The sequence below is a fragment of the Cucurbita pepo genome, chromosome 11 (genome assembly GCF_057944985.1).
Source record: "Cucurbita pepo subsp. pepo isolate OVF chromosome 11, ASM5794498v1, whole genome shotgun sequence".
In the NCBI taxonomy this organism is placed as follows: Eukaryota; Viridiplantae; Streptophyta; class Magnoliopsida; order Cucurbitales; family Cucurbitaceae; genus Cucurbita; species Cucurbita pepo.
Genome location: NC_141808.1, coordinates 14,100,320 through 14,124,749, shown reverse-complemented (window position 1 = coordinate 14,124,749; position 24,430 = coordinate 14,100,320). Strand labels below are relative to the sequence as shown.

Genomic DNA, 24,430 nt, shown 5'->3' with positions numbered 1-24,430 from the left:
TGGATAAATGACCCAAATAAGGTGAATCAACCAACCCTAAGATTTATAGTTAGGCAATTATTTAATAAGAGTTGCTTGAGTTGAAAAACGCATAGCTTAAAGAATTGGGTAGGCTAATCCAACCCAACACACGAACACCCCTAGTAATAACTATCCCCTCTTGTTTGATGACAAGTTCTCATTGCATTGGAGGCTCTCGTACATAGCTAGAAATCTTGAACATTTATGTTTTAGGTATAAATCAAGCAACTACTATTACGTCTCAATGTTCAATTACAAGGTCGAGAGATAAAATGTTACAACAAACTTTAAGGAGATGTCAAACTATGCTAAACTCGAGAAATGAGATCTATAAGATGTTGGAGTCTTTTCTTACAATGTTGCATCAAAGTCGAACCTCGATGTATCATGAAGCCTTTTACTATGGGAGTCAAGGTTGAGATGTGGCCAGCCATGTAACTCACGTAGGTATTAGCTTTTCAATTTTAATTACCCAATTAAAAATTGTGTTTTGGTCTCCTTTGGCCAATTAGGTTAAGAATGTCCAAAAGGGCTTACTAACACCTAATGGTGAACAAGAGAATTGAGAAGCATGACTAATTTAATGTCTTCCGCTATGGTACGATGGAGGAAGAGATATTCTGATATGTACTTTAAGTGATTGATGGACGTTATCTCCCCGTTGAACTTGTTTGATTGTGTGTATGATTTATACCTTATGATTTCCATGCATCAAGGGCTGATAGGAATACCTTCTTAAATAACATATGTGAACGGGTATACATGATTCATGTGTTAAAGACGGTTGATAAATATATTTTCTTAGTAGAGCATGCATCAATATCACAGTTAAGATTAGGGCGCTGTAGCTAGTGCGGTTTACATGTAGAATTAGAGGTTAGATCTACGTGCACCCAAGGATTTGTTAAGCCGAGGGGCTAACCTAGAACGTCATGGAATTGAGAAAATGGAATTTAAACCGCATGAACACCTCTAAGAACCTAGTAGACCTCCATGGTGTCTTTGTTGGATCGGTATGGCAACCCTAGAGGGGGGGTGAATAGGGTTTTAACGATAAAAGTGTTTAAACGTGATTAATTTTTCTAATGATGAAACTTTTTACAAATAAGTAAAAGATGATAATTACTATAACAAAGTAATTCAAGTCAAAACAATAATCAAGTAGAACATGCAATAAATCACAATAATAATTTTGAAATTAAATAGAAAAGAGTCAGAGAAAATGACACCGTAGTTTTATAGTGGTTCGGTCAAACTCGACCTACTCCACTCCCCAAGCGCCTCTTGGGAATTTGAATAAAGAACTTTCTCGACTCTTTCCACGGATCTGAGCCAAACCGCTACACCGCTCTTTTTACGAGTTCAAGAGCAAACTCAATCCTTTCCACGGCGCAGGATCAAACCGATACAAGTATTTGAGTTTGATAATAACACACCACAACTCTCTCAAAGAGTAGATTTACAATTTGGGATACTCACAACTATTTCCTCACAATACAAAAATAATCCCTCTCAAGAATAAGATGAAAAGAAATAAACTTGTAAGCTTGGAGAGAGCAACAAACAATGAAGACTTTGAACAAATGAGGATTGGAGAATGTATGTAAGTTGTGTTTTTTTTTAAATGTGGGGAAGATGAGTTTATATAGAGGAGAAAAGTGGCAAAATGTAGGATTGAATATTGACCACTGGATTGTGTTAGGAATAATGGAAGGTGGAGATTAAAAGTAAATAAATAAGAAATTTTTCTAAATTCATTTATTTCAAAATTTTAATATAATAGTAATATAATATAATAATAATAAAAAGTTATGTGAATAACGGTCAAATGAAATTCAAAATTTATTATAAATATAATAATATAATAATAATAAAAACTATGTGAGTAACCACCAAAATTTTAAAATATAATAATATAATAATATAATATAGTAATAATAAAAATCGATGTGAGTAACGGTTAGATTCAAATTTATATTTTGTAAAAATAACTTTATTTAAAAATATAGTAATAAGAAAAACTCCACCATTTGTTACTCTCCCAAAATCATAAATGTCATACTTTGATATATTTTGATTTGTCCATCATTTTGATTTTGCTGCCACATCATCACGTCGGGTATGTTGTCTCGACTGTAATTTCTTCGTTTTAGCTCTGATTTGAGTGATTGAAAAGTCGTTGAAATTGTTATTCCCGACCTTATACTGTGGACAGTTCAAAATACTGAAAATAATTAATAATTAAAAAGTAGGTTTGTTATCATCAAAACATCAATTAATTGATTGAAATTAATTAAAGTGAGATCAAGGCCAAAAAGCCAACAATCTCCCCCTTTTTGATGATGACAAACCATTTCAAGAAAAATTCATAAAAACCAAGGTAATACACCATCCATGTAATAATACTAATACATGCTAATATATTATCATAAATTTTACATGCATATTCTCCCCCTATATTAATGCCTCAAGAAATTATGAAACATCAAACAAGTAAATGATTCATAAATAATAAAACAACAAACTTAGAGCATATTTTTCTTAATTTTCTCCCCCTTTGTAATCATCAAAAAGAACAATTGAAAGAGAATACATTTAAGAATGATATAATGGCTCCCCCTAAAAACATGCATTAAAAAATTTATAAAATTCAAGATATATCACAACCAATAAAACCAAGCTCAAGCCTATTTTTGCAAAAAATTTCTTCATTCAATGGCTTGGTGAAAATATCGGCTAGTTGATTATTAGAGTTTACAAAATCAAGAATAATATGTCCATTTTGCACATGCTCTCTAATAAAATGATGTCTAATGTCAATATGTTTAGTTCTAGAATGATAAATAGGATTTTTAGTTAAATTAATAGCACTTGTATTATCACAAAATATAGGCACACTATTAAACTTTAATCCAAAATCACAAAGAGTTTGTTTCATCCAAAGAATTTGAGCACAACAACTAGCAACCGCAATATATTCCGCTTCGGTAGTAGATAAGGCAACCGAATTTTGCTTTTTACTAAACCAAGAAACTAAGGAACTACCAAGAAATTGACAAGTTCCACTAGTACTTTTACGATCAAGTAAGCTTCCGGCAAAATCCGCATCAGAATATCCTACCAATTTAAATTCAACATTTCTAGGATACCACAATCCTAAATCAATAGTTCCAAGCAAATATTTAAATATTCTCTTAACCGCATGTAAATGAGATTCCTTAGGAGAAGATTGAAATCTAGCACAAAGACACACACTAAACATAATATCGGGTCTACTAGCGGTCAAGTAAAGTAAAGATCCAATCATACCTCGATAAGTTTTAATATCCACACTTTTACCTTTTTCATCCTTGTCAAGCTTAGTGGATGTGCTCATGGGAGTTCTTGCAATCTTACCTCCATTGAACTTGAATCTTTTGAGCAAATCTTTAGTGTATTTCTCTTGATTGATGAAGATACCATCCTTGAGTTGTTTGATTTGAAGTCCAAGAAAGAAACTAAGTTCTCCCATCATACTCATCTCAAACTCATTATGCATACATTTAGCAAATTCTTCACATAAAGAAGGATTAGTAGAACCAAATATGATATCATCCACATATATTTGCACTAATAGCATATCATTTTCTTTAATCTTAATAAAGAGTGTAGTGTCGAGTTTGCCCATTTTAAAATCATTCCCGATAAGAAAATTACTAAGTCTATCATACCAAGCTCTTGGAGCTTGTTTTAAGCCATAAAGAGCCTTTTTCAACTTATAGACATGATGAGGAAATTCTACATTTTCAAATCCGGGAGGTTGTTCTAGATAAACTTCCTCCATAATATAACCATTCAAAAATGCACTTTTCACATCCATTTGATATACTACAAAATTTTTGTAAGAAGCAAAAGCAAGTAACATTCTAATAGCTTCTAATCTAGGAACGGGTGCAAAAGTTTCTTCATAATCTATGCCTTCCTCTTGACAATAACCTTGAGCTACAAGCCTAGCTTTATTTCTAATGATATTCCCATTTTCATCCATTTTATTTCTAAAAACCCATTTGGTTCCAATAATAGAAGTATTAGATGGCCTCAGCAATAATTCCCAAACTTTGTTCCTTTCAAATTGATTTAGCTCTTCTTGCATGGCTAAAATCCAAAACTCATCATTTTCGGCATCCTTAAGACTTTTTTGGTTCAATTTGAGAAACAAAAGCAAGATTATTAAATAAATTAATAGAAGAGCGAGTTTTCACACCTTGTTCGAGATCACCAAGAATCAAGTCTTTGGGATGAGACAAGGCATACCTCCATTCTTTTGGCATTGATGAAGAACCTTCCTTTAAGCTCACCTCTTCTTTACTCGTAACCATTTCTTTGCCGTTGTCACTAACGAGTAAATCTCCAAAATTTCTTTCTAAATCATCACTACAAATAGACTCATTAGAAATATTATTGCAAGATTCATCAAATACCACATGCATAGATTCTTCAATAACTAGAGTTCTCTTATTGAAAATTCTATAAGCTTTACTAGTAGATGAATAGCCAAGAAAAATACCAATATCCGTTTTTGAATCAAACTTTCCAAGCTTTTCTTTGTTGTTCAAAATAAAGCATTTGCAACCAAAAACTTTGAAATACCCAACATTCGGAATTTTGTTATGCCAAAGTTCATAAGGAGTTTTATTTAATGAAGGTCTAATTAAAACTCTATTTAAAATATAACAAGCGGTATTAACGGCTTCCGCCCAAAAATATTTAGGTAAATCATACTCATTTAACATTGATCTAGCAAATTCTTGTAAAGTACGATTTTTTCTTTCAACCACACCGTTTTGTTGAGGAGTCCTCGGAGAAGAGAAGTCATGAGAAAGACCATTATTTTCACAAAATTTTTCAAAGGCAACACTATCAAATTCTCCTCCATGGTCACTCCTAATTTTAGTAATTAAAAATCCTTTTTCATTTTGAACTCTTTTTACAAAACTAGCAAATCTTTTCAAAACATCATTCTTATGTTTTATCATCAAAACCCAAGTAAATCTTGAAAAATCATCCACTATAACAAAAGCATAATAATTTCCTCCATAACTAGCTATTTTAGAAGGGCCAAATAAGTCCATATGGAGTAGCTGAAGAGGTCTAACAGTAGAAATCATATTTTTAGATTTGAAAGAAGACTTAGTTTGCTTACCCATTTGACAAGCGTCACAAATTTTATCTTTTTCAAATTTAAGTTGAGGAAGACCTCTAACTAATGAATTTTTTGAAATATTTGAAATCAAGTACATACTAGCATGTCCTAGTCTTCTATGTCATAGCCAAGAGTTATCAAGCAAAACCGAAAGACATTTATCATTTGTAGGACAATCATTCAAATCAATAGTATACACGTTATCATCTCTATTTCCTACAAACAAAACTTTTCTATCACTAGCATTTTCAATTATGCAATTATTCTTATCAAATACAACTCTAAAACCTTTATCACATAATTGACTAATGCTAAGTAAGTCATGCTTTAAACCATCAACTAATAATACATTTTCAATGAGAGTACAAGAGTCATTACCTATAGTACCCTTACCAATTATTTTACCCTTCTTGTTATCACCAAAAGTTACTAAGCCACCATCCTTCTTGGAAAAATTCACAAACTTGGATGGATTACCCGTCATGTGTCTTGAGCAACCACTATCCAAGTACCACTTATTTTTCTTGGAGGCTTTCAAACAAACCTAAAAACAAAGATATTCAAAATTGACATTTTGGTACCCATCCTTGTTTGGGTCCTAGAAAGTTAGTGTTCACAAATTTAGGAATCCATTTCATATTTGCATTCATATTAAAGATATTGTATTTGGATAAGTAACAAGAATAATCTTTATGTCCAAACTTACCACATGAAAAACAAACAACATTATGCAATAATTTATTTCTTAGACTAAATTTGTGTATTCTATTTTTATTCGAAAAATTATTTTCTAAAACATTGTTAAATTTTGTATTTTGAGAAACTTTTCTTGCTAAAGGGATGTTTTGAGAATTTTTCAATTTAAAGCACTTAGGTCTAATATGACCTTCAACACCACAATAATGACATATAGGCACAAATCTAGATTTATCATACTTAGATACAAATTTACTGTTAGATTTAGACAAGATAGGGGATGCTTTAACAAATATTGTTTTAGAATTTGAAGGTGTAGAGCATTCATCAATATAGCCTAATCCTCTTTTATCACCATATGACTTACCTCCTTCAAGTATTTTATCTAATTTTTGAGCACCTATCGTTAACATTTTAATAGATTCCTTAGCCCTACCAAGTTCTTGCAAATTATTTGATTCATTTTCTTTGAGCAATTTAATTGATTTATCTTTTTCACAACAATCATGCTCAAGAGACTTGACTTTATCAATTAATGCATTTTTCTCATCACAATCAAATACATGCTTTTCACAAGGTACATCAATTTTAATAATATTATGATCCTTCTCTTTTAAGCAAGAAATTTCATTCAGTAAAGACTTATTTTCAATAATTGAAGTCTTATATTTCTTTTTAAGCACAACATACTTTGAACTAAGTTTTTCTAAATCAATTGTCATCTCATCAACAAGTTTAAATAATTCATGATAAGAAAGAGATTCAAGAGTTACCTCATCTTCTTGTTCATCTTCTTGTTCATCATCTTTGTCACTATGAGCCATGAAGCAAAAATTTGCTACTTCTTCATCACTTCCACTTGCACTTTCATCACTATCATCCCAAGTAGCCTTCATTGCTTTCTTCTTGGATTTCTTAGATGATTTGAGGAGAGGACAATCCGTTCTTATATGACCCGGCTTTTTACATTCATAACATATTACCTCATCGTTTTTGCTCTTTTCACCTTTTGACTCTTTTTGATTTGTGAAATGTTTCTTGAATTGTTTCTTCCTTTTAATAAAATTTTTATACTTACGTGTGAAGTAGGCGACATCATCTTCATCAAGGACGTCCTCATCTTCAGAGTCAACTTTGATGGACTTTAGGGCTATACTTTTCTTCTTTTTGGATTCTTCTTCCATGTGGCCGTTCATGGTAATCTCATGTGTCATGAGAGAACCAACGAGTTCATCCAAAGGAAGCTTTGTGAGATCCTTTGCTTCTTGAATCGCCGTCACTTTTGCCTCCCAACTTTTAGGTAGAGACCTAAGAATTTTTCTTACATTTTCGGAAGTAGAATATACTTTTCCAAGATTTTTCAAAGCATTTAAAATATTAGTAAATCTAGTAAACATATCACCAATAGGTTCATTTTCCTCCATTTTAAATAGTTCATAATTATGAACTAACATGCTAATTTTTGTTTCTTTAACTTGATTGGTTCCCTCATGAGTTACTTCAAGAGTTTTCCAAATTTCATATGCCGAAGAACACATACATACTCTATTAAATTCATCATTACTTAAGGCACAATACAGACAATTGATAGCACTAGCATTTAAAGAACATTTTTTCATATCATGCTCATCAAATTCATTTTCTAATTTAGGCACCTCAATATTATTAACAATTTTTATTGGAATGTAAGGACCATTACTAACATTTAACCACAATTGATAATCAACGGATTGCAAATAAATTTTCATTCTAGCTTTCCAACATGTATAATTTGTTCCATCAAAATAAGGTGGCCTAGAAGTTGATTGCCCTTCACTAAAACCATTTTTAACACGTAGGTTTGCCATAAGCTCGAACAATAAAGTTTAGATAAAAAATCTATGGGAGCAACCTGCTCTGATACCAATTGTTGGATCGGTATGGCAACCCTAGAGGGGGGGGGGGGGGGGGTGAATAGGGTTTTAACGATAAAAGTGTTTAAACGTGATTAATTTTTCTAATGATGAAACTTTTTACAAATAAGTAAAAGATGATAATTACTATAACAAAGTAATTCAAGTCAAAACAATAATCAAGTAGAACATGCAATAAATCACAATAATAATTTTGAAATTAAATAGAAAAGAGTCAGAGAAAATGACACCGTAGTTTTATAGTGGTTCGGTCAAACTCGACCTACTCCACTCCCCAAGCGCCTCTTGGGAATTTGAATAAAGAACTTTCTCGACTCTTTCCACGGATCTGAGCCAAACCGCTACACCGCTCTTTTTACGAGTTCAAGAGCAAACTCAATCCTTTCCACGGCGCAGGATCAAACCGATACAAGTATTTGAGTTTGATAATAACACACCACAACTCTCTCAAAGAGTAGATTTACAATTTGGGATACTCACAACTATTTCCTCACAATACAAAAATAATCCCTCTCAAGAATAAGATGAAAAGAAATAAACTTGTAAGCTTGGAGAGAGCAACAAACAATGAAGACTTTGAACAAATGAGGATTGGAGAATGTATGTAAGTTGTGTTTTTTTTTAAATGTGGGGAAGATGAGTTTATATAGAGGAGAAAAGTGGCAAAATGTAGGATTGAATATTGACCACTGGATTGTGTTAGGAATAATGGAAGGTGGAGATTAAAAGTAAATAAATAAGAAATTTTTCTAAATTCATTTATTTCAAAATTTTAATATAATAGTAATATAATATAATAATAATAAAAAGTTATGTGAGTAACGGTCAAATGAAATTCAAAATTTATTATAAATATAATAATATAATAATAATAAAAACTATGTGAGTAACCACCAAAATTTTAAAATATAATAATATAATAATATAATATAGTAATAATAAAAATCGATGTGAGTAACGGTTAGATTCAAATTTATATTTTGTAAAAATAACTTTATTTAAAAATATAGTAATAAGAAAAACTCCACCATTTGTTACTCTCCCAAAATCATAAATGTCATACTTTGATATATTTTGATTTGTCCATCATTTTGATTTTGCTGCCACATCATCACGTCGGGTATGTTGTCTCGACTGTAATTTCTTCGTTTTAGCTCTGATTTGAGTGATTGAAAAGTCGTTGAAATTGTTATTCCCGACCTTATACTGTGGACAGTTCAAAATACTGAAAATAATTAATAATTAAAAAGTAGGTTTGTTATCATCAAAACATCAATTAATTGATTGAAATTAATTAAAGTGAGATCAAGGCCAAAAAGCCAACAGTCTTAACATGATTTAGGTAGCTTACAAAATCACAAAACTAACTGAGTTACTATTGAGTGTAGAGTCGGGTTAGGGCCAATCCTGTTAAACCAGTTCTTGAGAAGAAATAAGGACTAAATGGGTAGTTAGCTCAAGGCATGAACCCCTATTGAGTGTAGAAGAGACGAACCTATAAACCAATCCTTGTTAGACTTGGGATTACATGGGTAGGTGTCACAATGAGAGCCCCTATTGAGTGTAGGAACGAGTCAAGGCCGACACAGTGACTTCGTAAACTGATCTTGGAAGAGATCAAAGACTACGCGGGTAGGTAGTTTAGTATGAACAGTTTTATTGACTGTAGGAACGAGTCAGGACGTCGTAAACCAGTCTCGAAAAGCAACTAGGGAATACACGGGTAGACGATCAATGAGGAATCATTTGGAACCTCATATAGACCAAAAGAAAGCCGTGGAAACCTACTAGGAGAAGGAAGCATGAGAGCCTACAAGTAGGTTACTTACTGAGTATATTTTTATATTCACCCATTTTTCCCTTTCTTTTTCACATACTGGACGAGGTAGGGAGATACTCGAGAGCTGCACTGTCACAGAGGGGTGTCGACCAGTGGCGTCAGTTAGTTGTATTCTTTTTAGGGTTGATTTTGTATCTTGTACCCATTTTCCCCGTCTGATTTAGCTTGAAACTTTTGGCACTGGTGTTGTATGTCTTTTAAACCGCACAAAATTTTACATTATTTTCAATATTGTTCTTTATTTTGATTTTGATTTTTTTTTTTTTTTTGTTCAATTTCGTATTTTGGTCCTAGTCCGATTCCTCAAAACCTCAAAAATTGGGTCGTGATGTGAGCAATGTTTACACTTCAAAGCAACATGCATATATTTTCACCAAGGCTCTAGCATGGATTAAACTTCGTAGACATGCAAAAGTTGCTCGAAGTGAAGAATCTCGATCAAGTCAAGCTTACAGGTGAGAATATGAGTAAATAAGCTCGACTTAGTAAAGATAGTTATTAACTCGAGCAAGGAAAAACGGTTAGGGATTTATTTAAGAGAATTGTTTGTATTGATAAATGGTAGATAAGTTTAGGAAAATAGTCAGTAATTTATTTAGGTTCTTAGTACAAAGAAACTCTCTCCTCATGTTGCTCTTTATGCTTCCCTTATTTGTTTCCGTGTACTTCAATCAAAGACGTGTTGTATTTCATAAGAGAAGGGTTGCCATAATAATTATTAATCCACGACCCATTCCACGAGAACTCACAGGATAGGTCGAATGGTGCCCATCTACCAAAACTGCTTGACTAAGGGAATAATTTTCGGGTATAATGAGACGTACAACATAACAACAACATTATTCAATGTAGAAAATCTATCGAAAAAAATCATACCCGAAAACTATTTTTTTTAGTCTAAATAATACACAACTCATTCTAGAATATCATATAGTAAAAAGTTGTAGTTTCTTTTATTATTATTATTATTATGATTATTATTAGTGTAGAAACAACATAATTAACACTCAAAAAGGATTCCTAAATGCTTCAAATCTATTTTCAATCTCTTTAATGTTCACAAAATTCCATAATCTAATCTTCAATATAAAATAATTGTTTGGTGGGAGAGAATATATCCAATAACTTTGTTACTCCAACCAGCTTCTCCCTCAAGATATGCTCATGCATGAAATTGTGGAAGAATCTTTATGTACATTGGGACACATTTATTTCAATGACTCGAAAACTCCGATCAATTCAACTCAATTCGTAAAGTGTTTGAGATGGATTATCGACTTATTTAGACCGAATTGAGTTTAAATATTATAAATTTTTTTTATGGATTTGGTTGGTTTATAGATTCCCTAAAACTAGTTTAGATTTATCCGAACCCCACTCTAATTTTCTATGGGTTTTTATGTCTGTTTTAGCCTGTTATATATAACCGTCAACCTCACGATTTTAAAATACGTCTATTAGAGAGAGATAGGTTTTTATGTCTGTTTTGGCCCGTTATATATAACCGTCAACCTCACGATTTTAAAATGCGTCTATTAGAAAGAGATTTCCACACTTTTGTCATATCATCCTCTGTGTGATCTCACAATTATTTACTTTTATGAGAAGTTTAAATTTTTTAAAAATATATTGAAATTGATTTATAAAATTTAATTCAATATTTAAAAATAAATAAATATTTTACATATTAATAAAAAATTGATTAAATAATTTGAACTAATTCAATCAAAATATTTTATTATAAGTTAAACACTGTAATTAATAATTATATCATAAAATTAAGCACCTTATTATTGATTTAATATGTTCCCTCAAATTAGATTGGATTATAATAATAAGCCTCGAAAGCTACGAAGGAGGGATTCTCTTCCCCAAATGCCAATATATTCCCAAAATCAAAATGTGTAGCCGCTAAACGCATAGTTTCAAAACAATTATTCTAAACCATTTTTTTAATTATAAAAATTTACTTATTTTTAATGATGTTTTAATGACCCGAATATCTTTCAAATTTCGACTGTATCAGCTCATTAGTGAAGAGGGAGAGATTCTACCTTAGTTGATGATTGTTAATTATAATTAGTACCTAACCAGTGGAGTCAAACCTAACTCGTCAGAGTACCTTAATTTAAAAATATACATTAATAATATTATGTAACGAGCTCAATAACGGTGCCTAGATGAGTTTCGAGTAGGACTTATCTCAAAAGATGACAACCAACCCCCAATATATAGAGTCAAGACCTACCCACCTAGCTCCTAAGTTAGTGTACATCGACATGATAAATGTAGATAATTGTCCCAACTGAAAAAAAAAAATATATGTTTATGCAATTATACTAATGTTCTAGACCTAAACCCTAAATCCTAAACACAATATGAATACCTTTTATAATAACATCAACATCAACATCAACGAACATTTAATATTCAAAATTCAACCTAGCACCAAGTCATTGCGATGTAGTTATTCGAAGGAAAATTCCCATCTACTCAACCAAATATTCTCAAATCGACTTGAAAATTCCAAATTGATTAGCATAAATCTAAACATAAAAATAATTTTCATGGTTAGGAACTAATTTACAGCATTTAAAATGAGTTAGATCGTTACCCACTAACCTTCACTAGAAAAGTTTCATGCTTTCGCTTGGTTTATGTTCGAGTGCATTTGAGCTGGCAAATCTAACCTCTACCGACTATGGGTAATTCAATTTGAGGTCGTTTGAAGTGTAGGTCACTAAACTAAAGTGATTTATGACCTATATAGATTGCCTAACTATTGTTGTTCAACGAGCTCGTCATCGTAGCAATTGATGTCGCTAGTCAAAAGTTTAGTGCATGGCAATCGTCGTGAGTCTATCACCCTCGTGAAGAAGCAAGTTAATTAAATGTTTAAGAGGACATAATAAACACGTTTGAACGTTTAGAACCTAATTCAAAGTTTAGAAACTAAACTTGTAATTTAACCTAAATTGACCCTAACAATCTAGAATAGGTTTAAACCGAACAAACAACACATTTTTTGTGTGGCAAAAGAGGGAAAATACAGTGGTTGAAAGGGATAATAGAACAGTCCAAGAAGAGATAGACTCGGTAGAAATATGGTGTGCCCTGCATACAAGACTCGAGACTCGGAATACGAATATACATTTGGTACAAATACAAGTCTAAACAAAGTTCATGTCAACAGTCATATACATAGATTATAGCAAATATCAAAATGCATATTAACTAATGTTCTAAGATAGCTTAGAAAATGAAGCAATGCCTGTATGACCATAAGAGGCCTCCCAGTTGCTCCCATCAAACTGCCTAATCTCAACGTGGGTCAATGTTCCAGGATCAACACATTTGAAAGTAATGGCAACTCCATCTGGGTTTGAGCGTGGATGGTAAAATGAGGTAATGCCACAAACTTTACAGAAGGTATGTTTTGCAGTGTGAGTACCAAACGTATAGGTTGAAATAAAGTTCTTGGAATCTCCTAAAAGTTTGAACCGTTCCAAAGGCACAATAAAATGTGTATTGGCCCTCATGAAGCAATCAGAACAGTTGCAATCCCAAGCTACGACACTAGCAGGTGCTTCGACTCGCCATCTTACTTTCTTGCAGTGGCATCCACCGTTATGCGCAACTAACTCGGAGTCCATTATAGAAGAAATCACTCCTTTCGATCTTTCAGTGAATGATTGTTCGTTTTCCTGATAAGAAATGGTCGATAGGATTCAAATCTTCGTCTTATTGTAAACTAGCCCTGCTAAACTAACTAATTCGGAAAGGAAAATTGTTCTAGAATCAAATCGTAGATTCTTTTCTTTTTGACAAGAAACAAAACGTTTCATCGAGAAAAATAGAATACAGTCAAAATGCCAAAGGAGAGACAAATTCCTTGTAACTTAAGTGTAGGGGTGGATTGTGAGATCCCACATCAGTTGGAGAGGGGAACGAAACATTCCTTATAAGGGTGTGGAAACCTCTCTCTTGTAGATGCGTTTTAAAACCGTGAGATTGACGGCGATACGTAATGGGCCAAAGCGGACAATATCTACTAGCGGTGGGCTTGGGTTGTTACAGGAACGAGTGTCAGCGAGGATGCTGGGCTCCGAAGCTAGGCTCCGAAGGGGGTGGATTGCGAGATTCCACATCGGTTGGAGAGGGGAACGAAGCATTCTTTATAAGGGTGTGGAAATCTCTCCCTAGCATACGCGTTTTAAAACTTTGAGGGGAAACCTAGAAGGGAAAGCCCAAAGAGGACAATATCTGCTAGCAGTGGGCTTGGGCTATTACAGGAACGAGTGTCGGCGAGGACACTAGGCTCCGAAGGGGTAGATTCTAAGATCCCACATCGGTTGGAGAGGGGAACTAAGCATTCTTTATAAGAGTGTGGAAACCTCTCCCTAGCAGACGCGTTTTAAAATCTTGAGGGGAAGCCCGGAAGGGAAAGCCCAAAAAGGAAAACTTCTGCTAGCGATGGGCTTGGGCTGTTACACTAAGGGTAGGAGAATTAAAAAATTGCTTCCAATCTAAGTTAATTGAAAAGCTGACATAATTACTGAAATCCGTATGAATGGTACTCTAATTTGAGGTCATCTACTGTATTGTACATTTAGCCAATAGTTCAGACATCATTGAAGATCCTATTGTTTCTTTCTAATCACAGGGAGGCACGCAAGACCCTATTATCACTCTTATCATAAAGTTCTAACCTTTGCGTTGGATCTGCTAACTCAAAAAACACTTTTAGAAGCCAGTTTTCCATGGAAGGGCACTTACCGTCCCAAAATAGCTTGGATAAAGTAGAACGCAAGCTTGGAATGATTAGAGTTGAGCTTCAAAATAACCAATTCGTGAAAAGATTCTTTTTAATCTATCTTCGTCTAGGCCAAACTAGAGATCAAATGTAACTGCCCAACTTCACCACCAGAAAATATTGTCCTGTTTGGGCTTTCCGTTCCAGGCTTCCTCTCAAAATTTTTAAAACGCGTCTGCTAGGGAGAGGTTTTCACACCCTTATAAGATTGTTTCGTTCTCCTCCCCATCCGACGTGGGATCTCACAATCCATCCCCCTTTGGGCGCAGCGTCCCCGTTGGCACTCGTTCCCTTCTCCAACAGATGTGGGACCTCCCCAATCCACCCCCTTTGGGGCCAGCATCCTTGCTGGCACATCGCCTCGTGTCCACCCCCCTTCGGGGTTCAGCCTCCTCGCTGGCACATCGCTTAGTTTCTAGCTTTAATACCATTTGTAACGACCCAAGCTCACCGCTAGCAGATATTGTCCTCTTTGGGCTTTCCCTTCCATGCTTCCTCTCAAAGTTTTTAGATAGGGAGAGATTTCCACACACTTATAAAAAAGTGTTTCGTTCTTCTCCCCAACCGATGAGAGATCTCACATCAAACTTGGAAGAAAAGTAGATCCACATTCTTATATTCTTCTATCAAAAACTCCTTCATAAGCCTACATACAACCTTAACTGGTATGCGTAGAAGAAATACTCAAAGCAAAAACTGGGATGTGACTATCAAGTTACTACAATATCACATATGAAAGGGAAGAATGTCAATCCAATTATATGCTCCTCAGGGCCTTTTCTCAAGGTGGCCTTCGATTGTCTAAGAGGAACCCTCCTAATTACTACTCCACCAACAATGTAAGTAACTTTCTTTCTCATCCCAAATTGGATGAAGCTTAAATCAACAGATTCAAAATCAAAGGCCAGCAAGAACAGAATTTAACAAACATAAACGGAATCACATATCAAAGCTTTCGAACATGAGCACCTACTGGTAATATATTACACTAAAAGAATGCAGAGATGATAGTTTTGAATATGAACATACCTTAAACAGGGGGATCCTGTCACAATGTTAATTGAATATCTCGGTAAACGTCAAGGAGTTGTTAAATTCTCAAATCGAACCCTAAACCATTTGGAGAGTCTCCTCCTTCTTATATAGTCAAATCTAACCCTGATACAAATCATTGAAGCATTTAAACAGAAAGTACTTCCGTCGATTTGGTTTATAATTCCAACATCTATAAGCAGTGATTAAGTTGAAATCATTTTAGGGCATCCGAACCAAAGGGGGGCGGGGTAAGGATTGATAAATCAGAAAGAAAGAAATCTATAATGTTCAATCACAATTACACAGAGACAGAGGACGAGGAGGTATGCGGATCAAAAAATTGGATTAAGAGAAAGCTAAGAGCAAGAAAAGAAGAGCAAACGAACCTCACCTATGGCCTGTGGGCGTTCGCGACTGTGAATCAGGGAGCCGGTGGCCACAGCTTACGGGCATTCAGTGCAAGTATTAACAAAATTGTTAGCGGTGATTATAAACCCGTGATCATCCCTTGATTAACGAACGTGGACTTACCTCCCAACAATCCTCCACACGTAATTGTTGGTTTTGAGAGCCCGTAGCGAATTTTGTAGCGAACGACCTTTGTTGACCAAAATTGGAGCGGTTAAATTAGCTTTTCAAGGCTGTACAATTTTTTAATTTTGTAAAACGTGGGACGGGCGGATTTAAAGTCAAACATAAACGGTAAATGTTGTATAAAACCATGAAAAAATAAGACATATGCTAAAGCTCATTAATAGGCTATACGTATCCTCTAGGGCACATAACATCTAGTTCATATATCAATGAGGAAATACATGTGTCCCAACCTCTTATCATGCTTCTAGGGACATAAACAGAATTTAATCATACATCAGACATACGTGCGTAATATACATGCATATTGAGCAAGGTACGATCAATCATACATGTCATAGTCCTCACAAACCATTTAAAAACATTTAGATTTGAATAGTAGATGTCCTAAAACGTGGAATAAAGCTAAACCGTCATTAATTCATAATTTGAGGCTTAGCTAATCCATTTTCATGCTCAATTCATCCATTACATCATGCTCATAGCTCGTATGTCTGAGTCCTGTCAATTCCCACAAGTATTTTTTATTTGGGAATAAAAAAATGGTTACTTATTTAGTCGATCTAATTCTCAGACTTCTACAACCTTCATCGATCTGGTAGATCTCCTCACTCTGAATCTATTAAGATAGACTTCATAAAAATCATTCAAGGTTGAGGGAGATATCCTTGTCTATAGCTCACAAAAAATCCATAAATTTTTATACCTCAAACCAAACTAGTGTTAGGATCGCATAACAACGCACACACTCGATCTAGATGTACACAGAGAACAGGATAGAGAAAATGCAAGCAGAATATTGACTAAAAGATTTCTATTGATGACTTTACGTATGTACAGTAAGAGAGAATACCGAGAATATAGAAAGTACATTTTCAAAACTCTGTCTGAGTAGATATATATATGGTTCAGCTTACTATATATAGCTTTACCAAATATAATATCTACGGTATATATATAAGTGTATAGCTTTACCGAATATAGCTTTTTACTATACATAGCTATTTACTATTTATAATAATTTATTTTATATGTCATTTACCATATATAGCTTTACTATGTATAACCGTTGACTAAGCTCTAAATAATAAGCAGGCTCCATCACCTAACAATTCTCCCATCAATTTGGAGATTGATATAGTCAACCAAGAATTTCATTCTCAAACGACCATGAGCATCTTCATGGCACCATACCAATTAAGGCTTTGCACAACCTCAATATTCCAACATCAACACATTTTGTCAACATGTTTGTTGGATTCTTTGCACCCTCTATCTTCTCCAAACACATCACCATCTTTTACTAACCTGCGAGTGAAATGATATTGTCTTCTATGTTTTGTCTTTAAATGATAGACCAGGTTCCTCATCAACTGTACGACACTCTGACTATCTCTATAAAGAATCTTTTCGTGCTGCTTCTTGCCCAATTCTTCCAGATAGTCAGTCTTCCATATCGCCTTCTTTTCGGCTTCAGCTATTGTCATGTACTCAGCCTCAGTACAACGCATTTTTGAAGCCTAGACATCCCATCATCCATTGTTTGCTCCCGCTTGGTTGTATCCTCCAACTGTAGGGCCTCATCAAAGGGCTCTGGTTCCTTTTCATCAGCAACAGATAGTGTAACGAAGATACATACATATCTGGTACTCTAATAGTGCTGGATGATCTTCTCAAGACCGGTTCAGGTGTAACTTGCTTCACATTTGGTTCCTCAGCAGTAGTCTCAGGAGTTTCATGAGTATCAGCTACAACATCACTAGGTGAGTTTTCCTACAACTCAAGCTCAACTCCCACTTGCTCCGTGGTCTTGGAACCTTGCTTCACATTTGGTTCCTCAGCAGTAGTCTCAGGAGTTTCATGAGTATCTGCTACAACATCACTAGGTGAGTTTCCCAGCAACTCAAGCTCAACTCCCACTTTCTTCGTGGTCTTGGAACCTTGCTCCACATCTGGTTCCTCAGCAGTAGTCTTAGGAGTTTCATGAGTATCGGCTACAATATCACTAGATGAATTTCCCTGCAACTCAAGCTCAACTTCCACTTGCTTCGTGGTCTTGGAACCTTGCTCCACATCTGATTCCCCAACAGTAGTCTCAGGAGTTTCATGAGTATCTGCTACAACATCACTAGATGAGTTTCCCTGCAACTCAAGCTCAACTCCCACTAGCTTCGTGGTCTTGGAACCATGCTTCACATCTGGTTCCATTTCCAACCGCACTTTCTTCAATTCTCTGGCAGTCCTTATGAAGCTAACTCGTTTCTGCTTGCTCATAACGCAGTTCTCACAAGGACCCACATCAACATATTTCAGACCTTCTAAAACTCCTCTCGCAGCCAGCATCTTCATTCTTTTCATGCTCATATGTCCAAGTCTACTGTGCCATAAACTTGAATTTGAAGCACTCTCAGCAACAACAGCTATGTTCATACACCCTGCAATGGTGTATAAGATTCCAGATTTTGTGCCACATGCTACCACCATAGCACCCTTCATAGTCTTCCACGAACTCTTCCCTAACTCTATTGCATAACCTGTGTTGTCCAATTGACTAATAGAGATAAGGTTTTTCTTGAGACCAGGAATATATTTGACATTCTTTAATGTCCATTGGTTTCCTGCCGGAGTTTTTATGCAGGCATCTTTTTTCCTTTGATCTCCAAATCTTTGATGTCGGCAAGATACATCTTCTCGAAATTTTCAGACTTGAAATTTCGGAACAACTCTTTATTTGGAGACGAATGAAAAGATGCACCTGAATCCAAAATCCAGGATTCAATCGAACTGTCCACGCTGAGGATTAGAGCATCCCCAATGTCTTCTGCTGAATTTATAGAATCATCATCATCTCCAGATTTGTGATTCTACTTCCTCTTTGGTCTTGTACAATATGTCTGAAAGTGACATTTTCCTCCACAATTCCAACACGTTATGTTTGGTCTATTTGAAGATTTTTCTGGTTCCTTGATTTTGATCGCCCTTTGTTTGGACCCTTCGGTTTACTTCTTCCTCGTTGGTCAACACTGAGAGCACTACCAGATGAATTTCCAATTTCTCGTTTGCAAATACTTTCGCTGAGAACGACATCTCGAATTTCATCAAACTTCAGTTTATCAGATCCTCGGGAACTGCTGATTGCGGCAACAATAGTATCCCACGACTCGGGTAAAGATGACATCAAAATCAATGCTTTAATTTCATCCTCGAAATTAATTTCCACCGGACTCAGTTGACTTATGATCATATTGAATTCATTTATATGATCAACAACAGATCCACCTTCAGACATCTATAGATTGAACAATCTCCGCATCAAATACACCTTATTCATAGCCGACAATTTTTCGTACATATTCGACAACGCCTTCAAAAGATCTAACGTTGTCTTCTCCTTGATGATGTTGAACGCCACGTTTCTAGATAGCATCAACTGGATCAGCCCTAAGGCTTGTTGATCCTTGAGCTTCCACTGTTCTGTGGTCATGGTATCCAGCTTCACCCCTAACAAGGGTTCGTGAAGATCTTTCTGGTACAGATAATCTTCAATCTGCATCCAGAAACCGAAATCGGATCCATCGAACTTCTCAATTCCAATCGTTGAACTTTCCATCTTCACAGATCTTGATGACTTTCGCCTAGCTTTGATACCAGTTGTTAGGATCGCACAACAATGCACACACTCGATCTAGATGAACACAAAGAACAGGATAGAGCAAATGCAAGGAAAATATTGGCTAAAGGATTTGTATGGATAACTTCACGTATGTATAGAAAGAGAGAATACAGATAATATAGAAAGTACATTTTCAAAGCTAAGAGATATATATATGGTTCAACTTACTATATATAGTTTTACTAGATATAACCATCTACTATATATATATAACTAGTATAACTATTTACTATTTATGACAATTTACTTTAGATGTCATTTACCATATATAGCTTTAGTATATAACGGTTGACTAAGCTATAAATAATCACCAGGCTTCATAACCTAACAACTTGATCTCCTTCCTCAAGCTCCAACCAATGTATACTTGTAACATTTGACTAAAATAAGTTGAATCGAGTTGTTGAATTAAAAATGTGTGAGGTGACATGATTATAATTTGATGGAAATGAGCACGATTTTGAATTTATTTAGACTTAAATAAAATTAAAGGTCAAGTAAATTTGTATTAAAATATATATATATATATATATAGAAAGTTTTAGTGGGTCTTTAATCTACTAATGAGAGTTCTAAAATAGAAGCGTCCATTTATCAGATCGGGACCCATCTAGAACGAAGTGATAAATCTTTATTTGAGCGAGGAATAGAGGAGGGAGTGGGGAAAGATTTGTTCCTGTTAACTCACAACTGGCCAAATCTCTGCCTCCCTATCCTACTCACTTTATTCATTTATTTATTTATATTTCTCTTTAAAAGTTGAAATATTGAAATTTGAGTTTTTAGAAATAATATATATGATTTATTATTGAATTTATTAGAAAGGTTGATTTTTTTTTACCAAAATTATATTGCAAAATAGAAATTATCCATATATATATCTAATAAATTAAAAATAATAATTCAAATAATTAAAAATTTATTTTAGCCAGCTTGATCGAAAGATTAATAGAACCATAGATTATAAACACAATGATAAAAAATTAATTAACTAAACTCTTTAATAGATCCTCTTATTTGTAATTACATCTAGATCAAAAGCCCATTTTATCCCTACAATTATATATTTCTCTTGTTATTTGTAATTACATCTAGATCAAAAGTCCGTTTTATCCCTACAATTATATATCAAAAGTCCGTTTTATCCCTACAATTATATATTTCTCTTGTTATTTGAAATTATATCTAGATCAAAAGCCCGTTTTATCCCTACAATTATATATTACACCTTAAGTACAACTTATTACAAATCACTAAAAGAAATACACCAGAGAGGAACAAAATCCAGTTTTTACAGTCATATCCAAACCCTTATTCATTATGAGCTATTACCTGAAGTCCAAATATGGCACTTACAAGGATTCATAAGCACTGTACCAAAGGGACAGGCTAATCAATAATGGCTTTAAATGTAAACAAACTCTGAAGAACAAAAGAAAAAAACAGAAGCTCTGCAACAATAATAATAATGTTGAAAATTCATTCCAAGCAATACTTTATTTTCACAAGAATAATGCTTGTTCAGCAGGTTAACTTTTTAGTATTTGTATGAAGGAGTTTATGAGCAGAGATATCAGAGAATCTACTTTCCAACACACTAACAGATGTTCAATCACTAACTTAAAAGCAGATCTATGATGAACAGCATCCATATATCTTCATGCTTCAGTCTGTCATTTTAACTCTACCTTTCCATTTTTCCATATGGACTATACTTGTTGAGAGCTCTACTACTGCTCTTTCTTGCTTTTATTAGTAATGGTTCAGAGAATTTACTAGACTACTACGTCGATCTTTCGAAACTGCCACCGATCTGCATATGCAGCCATTCGGGTGATGACCCACGGCTGTATTCTCTTGTTGCTTGTGAGCCGAATGTCGTACCTGTTGTATCGAATGTCTGTTGGCCATACTGAAATGGAAAAATTAGATTTGTTATGGTAGAATGATATTTCAAGAGAAAAAATGGATCTTCATCTCCCTGAATCTTTCCCCTGGTTTCGCCCAACAAGAACTTAAACTTGTGATTTAAGAACGTCAAAAGAATCATAGTTTTCTATCTCTGTCACCAAATCCTAATTTATGCCAATGGCTGTGAGGAAGCATAAAAAGGGTTATTTCCATCGAGTCTATTGCATTTTTTAAAGAGTGTACATGTGAGATCCCACGTCGGTTGGAGAGGAGATCGAAGCATTCTTTATAAGGCTGTGAAAATCTCTCCCTAGCAGATGCGTTTTAAAAACCTTGAGAGGAATCCCGAAAAGGAAAGCCCAAAGACGACAATATCTGCTAGTGGTGGACTTGGGCCGTTACAAATGGTATCAGAGCCAGACACCGGGCGATGTGTCAGCGAGGAGGCTAAGTCCCAAATAAAGGTGGATACGAGGTGGTGTGCCAGCAAGGACGATGGGCCTCGAAAAGGGATGGATTGGGGGTCCCATATCGATTGGAGAAGGGAACAAGTGTCAATGAGGACGTTGGGCCCCGAAGGGAGGGTGGATTGTGAGATTCTACATCGGTTGGGAAGGAGAATGAAACATTATTTATGAGTGTGGACAATACCTGCTAGTGGTGGGCTTGGACCATTACAGTACAGGTCGAAACTCCTATCTATTTGTAATTCTCACCAACTATGTGAACGAAGAGTTCACTTTCATTTTCCTTTAGTGAGAATAAATCAAACCCACTCAGCTTTGAATATCAGAATTCAAAAATTTGCTATCCAAGATAAAAAGTTAAAATTGATAGGGTAAAAACATGCATGACTTCGGATCTTCATAACGAATAGTTGATACATAGAATCAAATAGCAAAATGAACAGAAAATTTGTTTCAGATACTCACATCTTTAGGAGAAAACACTTCAATTCCAGGACCAATTCTCGAATTAACTGCTTCTAGCTTCATTGACAAGAACTGCACATCAAGTGAAAATTGATTACCATGGAGTTCAGTACTTTTCAGGTCTACAAGAAAGCAATATCAATAACTATTAGAAAGCTTCCAGTAATACCTCAACCTGACGCTGAAGAGATTGAATGTAATTGATTATCTCATCTAGTACAAGAGCTTTTCCAATGACCTGAGAACTTCCAACTCTTAATTCCATGCTTACAACTTAAAAGTGACAACCAATTATTGAAAAGTCGACGAGCTATCAATGATTTGGGGGAATCAAAGAACACATGGCCAGATGGTTTTATTGGAGAATTCTTTGAAAAAGTTTCAAACATTGTCAAATCTTACAACATGAACTTGTTCCAGGATTCTTTTCATAAATGACATCTCAGTTAAGCTCGAAGGAAAAAAAAAAACGCCTCATTAATGGGATATATAATACTGTTAAACACAAAGGGATCTACCTTATTACACCCAGGAACCAAATCTTGTAGAATTTTCATTCTCTCACTTATCTTTTCTCTTCTGGCCTGTTCATCAGAGTATTCTAATCAACAAGAGAGAAACCCAAGTTGGTAGCACTAATACATAACTAATGGCTTGAGTGAGTACCCTTTCTGCTAGACTATGGCTATCAGTTGCTTGGCCCCTTCTCGCTCGCACATGGATGTAATCCAATTTGGGTTTTTCTGGAGGGGGTTGAGAGTTCTCCTCGGCCTTGCCAGATCTGGGTTCCGCTTCTGTTTTAGATTCTTGTTTATCATCTCTACAAGCCGCTGATTTAAGGCGTTTTCCACCAGAGTCATTCTGTCGAACAGTTGGCAGGCACAAAGAAAATACGATTCAAATTCTCAGTTTCAATACACCAATTTCATTCTAGATTTAACCAAAGAAAACGAAACAGAATTCAAATCAATGTAATGGAAGTCAAGAGAGAAGAAACGAATACCGCGGCGCCACTATTGCCACTGACATTGTTGCCATTACTAGACGAACTGAGCTTAGGCGAATCTTGGTCTGAATCAAGCCGCTTCTTGGAAACGCCACGGACATGAGCTAGTCTCTGCAACAGCAGCAAGTTCATTGGAACACTAGACGAAACCTCTGGATTCCCCATAGCAATCTCTTCAAAATGCCCCAAATTATGGGCGAGGTGAGCCATCCTGAGGGCGAGTCCAGGTTCAGATTCATCAACACCGGTTCCGCCATTAATTGGGAACTGCCAGATCTCCGGGAGATTGTAGGGCGTGATATTGGCATTGGCATTTGGGTTACTCGGAAATGAGCCATCGTTCATCAAAGTAGGTGGATTCATTTCGATTCCCGAAAGCTTCTTCTGGGGATTCAAATTAGAAGTATGAGTATCAATAAGCTCATAATATTGGGAATTACAGAGAACCCAGAAGCGATGAAAGCTCAGATTACTGAAAAACCTGCAGATTTCTGTGATGAAGAAACAGAGGGAGAGAGAGATGTGGAGTTTAAGTAGGTTCGAAAAGGAAGGCGAGTGAAAACGATTGAATTTATGCTTATGACTGCGAAAGAGAGAGAGAAAAAAAAAAAAAAAAAAAAAAAAAAAGTATGGTATGATCTGAGGTTCGATGGCTCGCACTCCGAATCAAATACCCTCCCAGTCAAAATTAGAGATGTCCATCCGATTGGATATTAACTGTCTTTTATTTAAATTCTCGTTAAAAAAATAATAATAATATTTTTCTAAATATTTAAATTTTAAAATGTTGTTTTTGACATTTTATAAACTTTAT

The 24,430-nt window shown here is 34.9% G+C and overlaps 2 protein-coding genes across 3 annotated transcripts; both read right to left on the bottom strand.

Moving 5' to 3' along the window:
- Window positions 1-12,717: 12,717 nt before the first annotated feature.
- On the bottom strand, window positions 12,718-16,049 carry LOC111805291 (carbon-sulfur lyase). Of its 2 annotated transcripts, none has more exons than XM_023690285.2 (3): window positions 15,892-16,049; window positions 15,495-15,623; window positions 12,718-13,356 (listed from the first exon to the last, which is right to left on the bottom strand). In XM_023690285.2, the coding sequence occupies exon 3, from the start codon at window positions 13,303-13,305 to the stop codon at window positions 12,895-12,897; it is 411 nt and encodes a 136-aa protein (XP_023546053.1). In that variant the 5' UTR covers window positions 13,306-13,356; window positions 15,495-15,623; window positions 15,892-16,049; the 3' UTR covers window positions 12,718-12,894. The 2 variants fall into 2 exon arrangements, with proteins under 2 accessions (XP_023546053.1, XP_023546052.1); XM_023690284.2 differs by having other exon boundaries at window positions 15,887-16,043.
- Window positions 16,050-21,227: 5,178 nt separating this feature from the next.
- LOC111805282 (transcription factor BHLH089) lies at window positions 21,228-24,211 on the bottom strand. The gene is made up of 6 exons (XM_023690275.2): window positions 23,614-24,211; window positions 23,277-23,471; window positions 23,129-23,194; window positions 22,780-22,848; window positions 22,611-22,682; window positions 21,228-21,679 (listed from the first exon to the last, which is right to left on the bottom strand). The coding sequence occupies exons 1-6, from the start codon at window positions 23,977-23,979 to the stop codon at window positions 21,551-21,553; spliced, it is 897 nt and encodes a 298-aa protein (XP_023546043.2). The 5' UTR covers window positions 23,980-24,211; the 3' UTR covers window positions 21,228-21,550.
- Window positions 24,212-24,430: the final 219 nt, after the last annotated feature.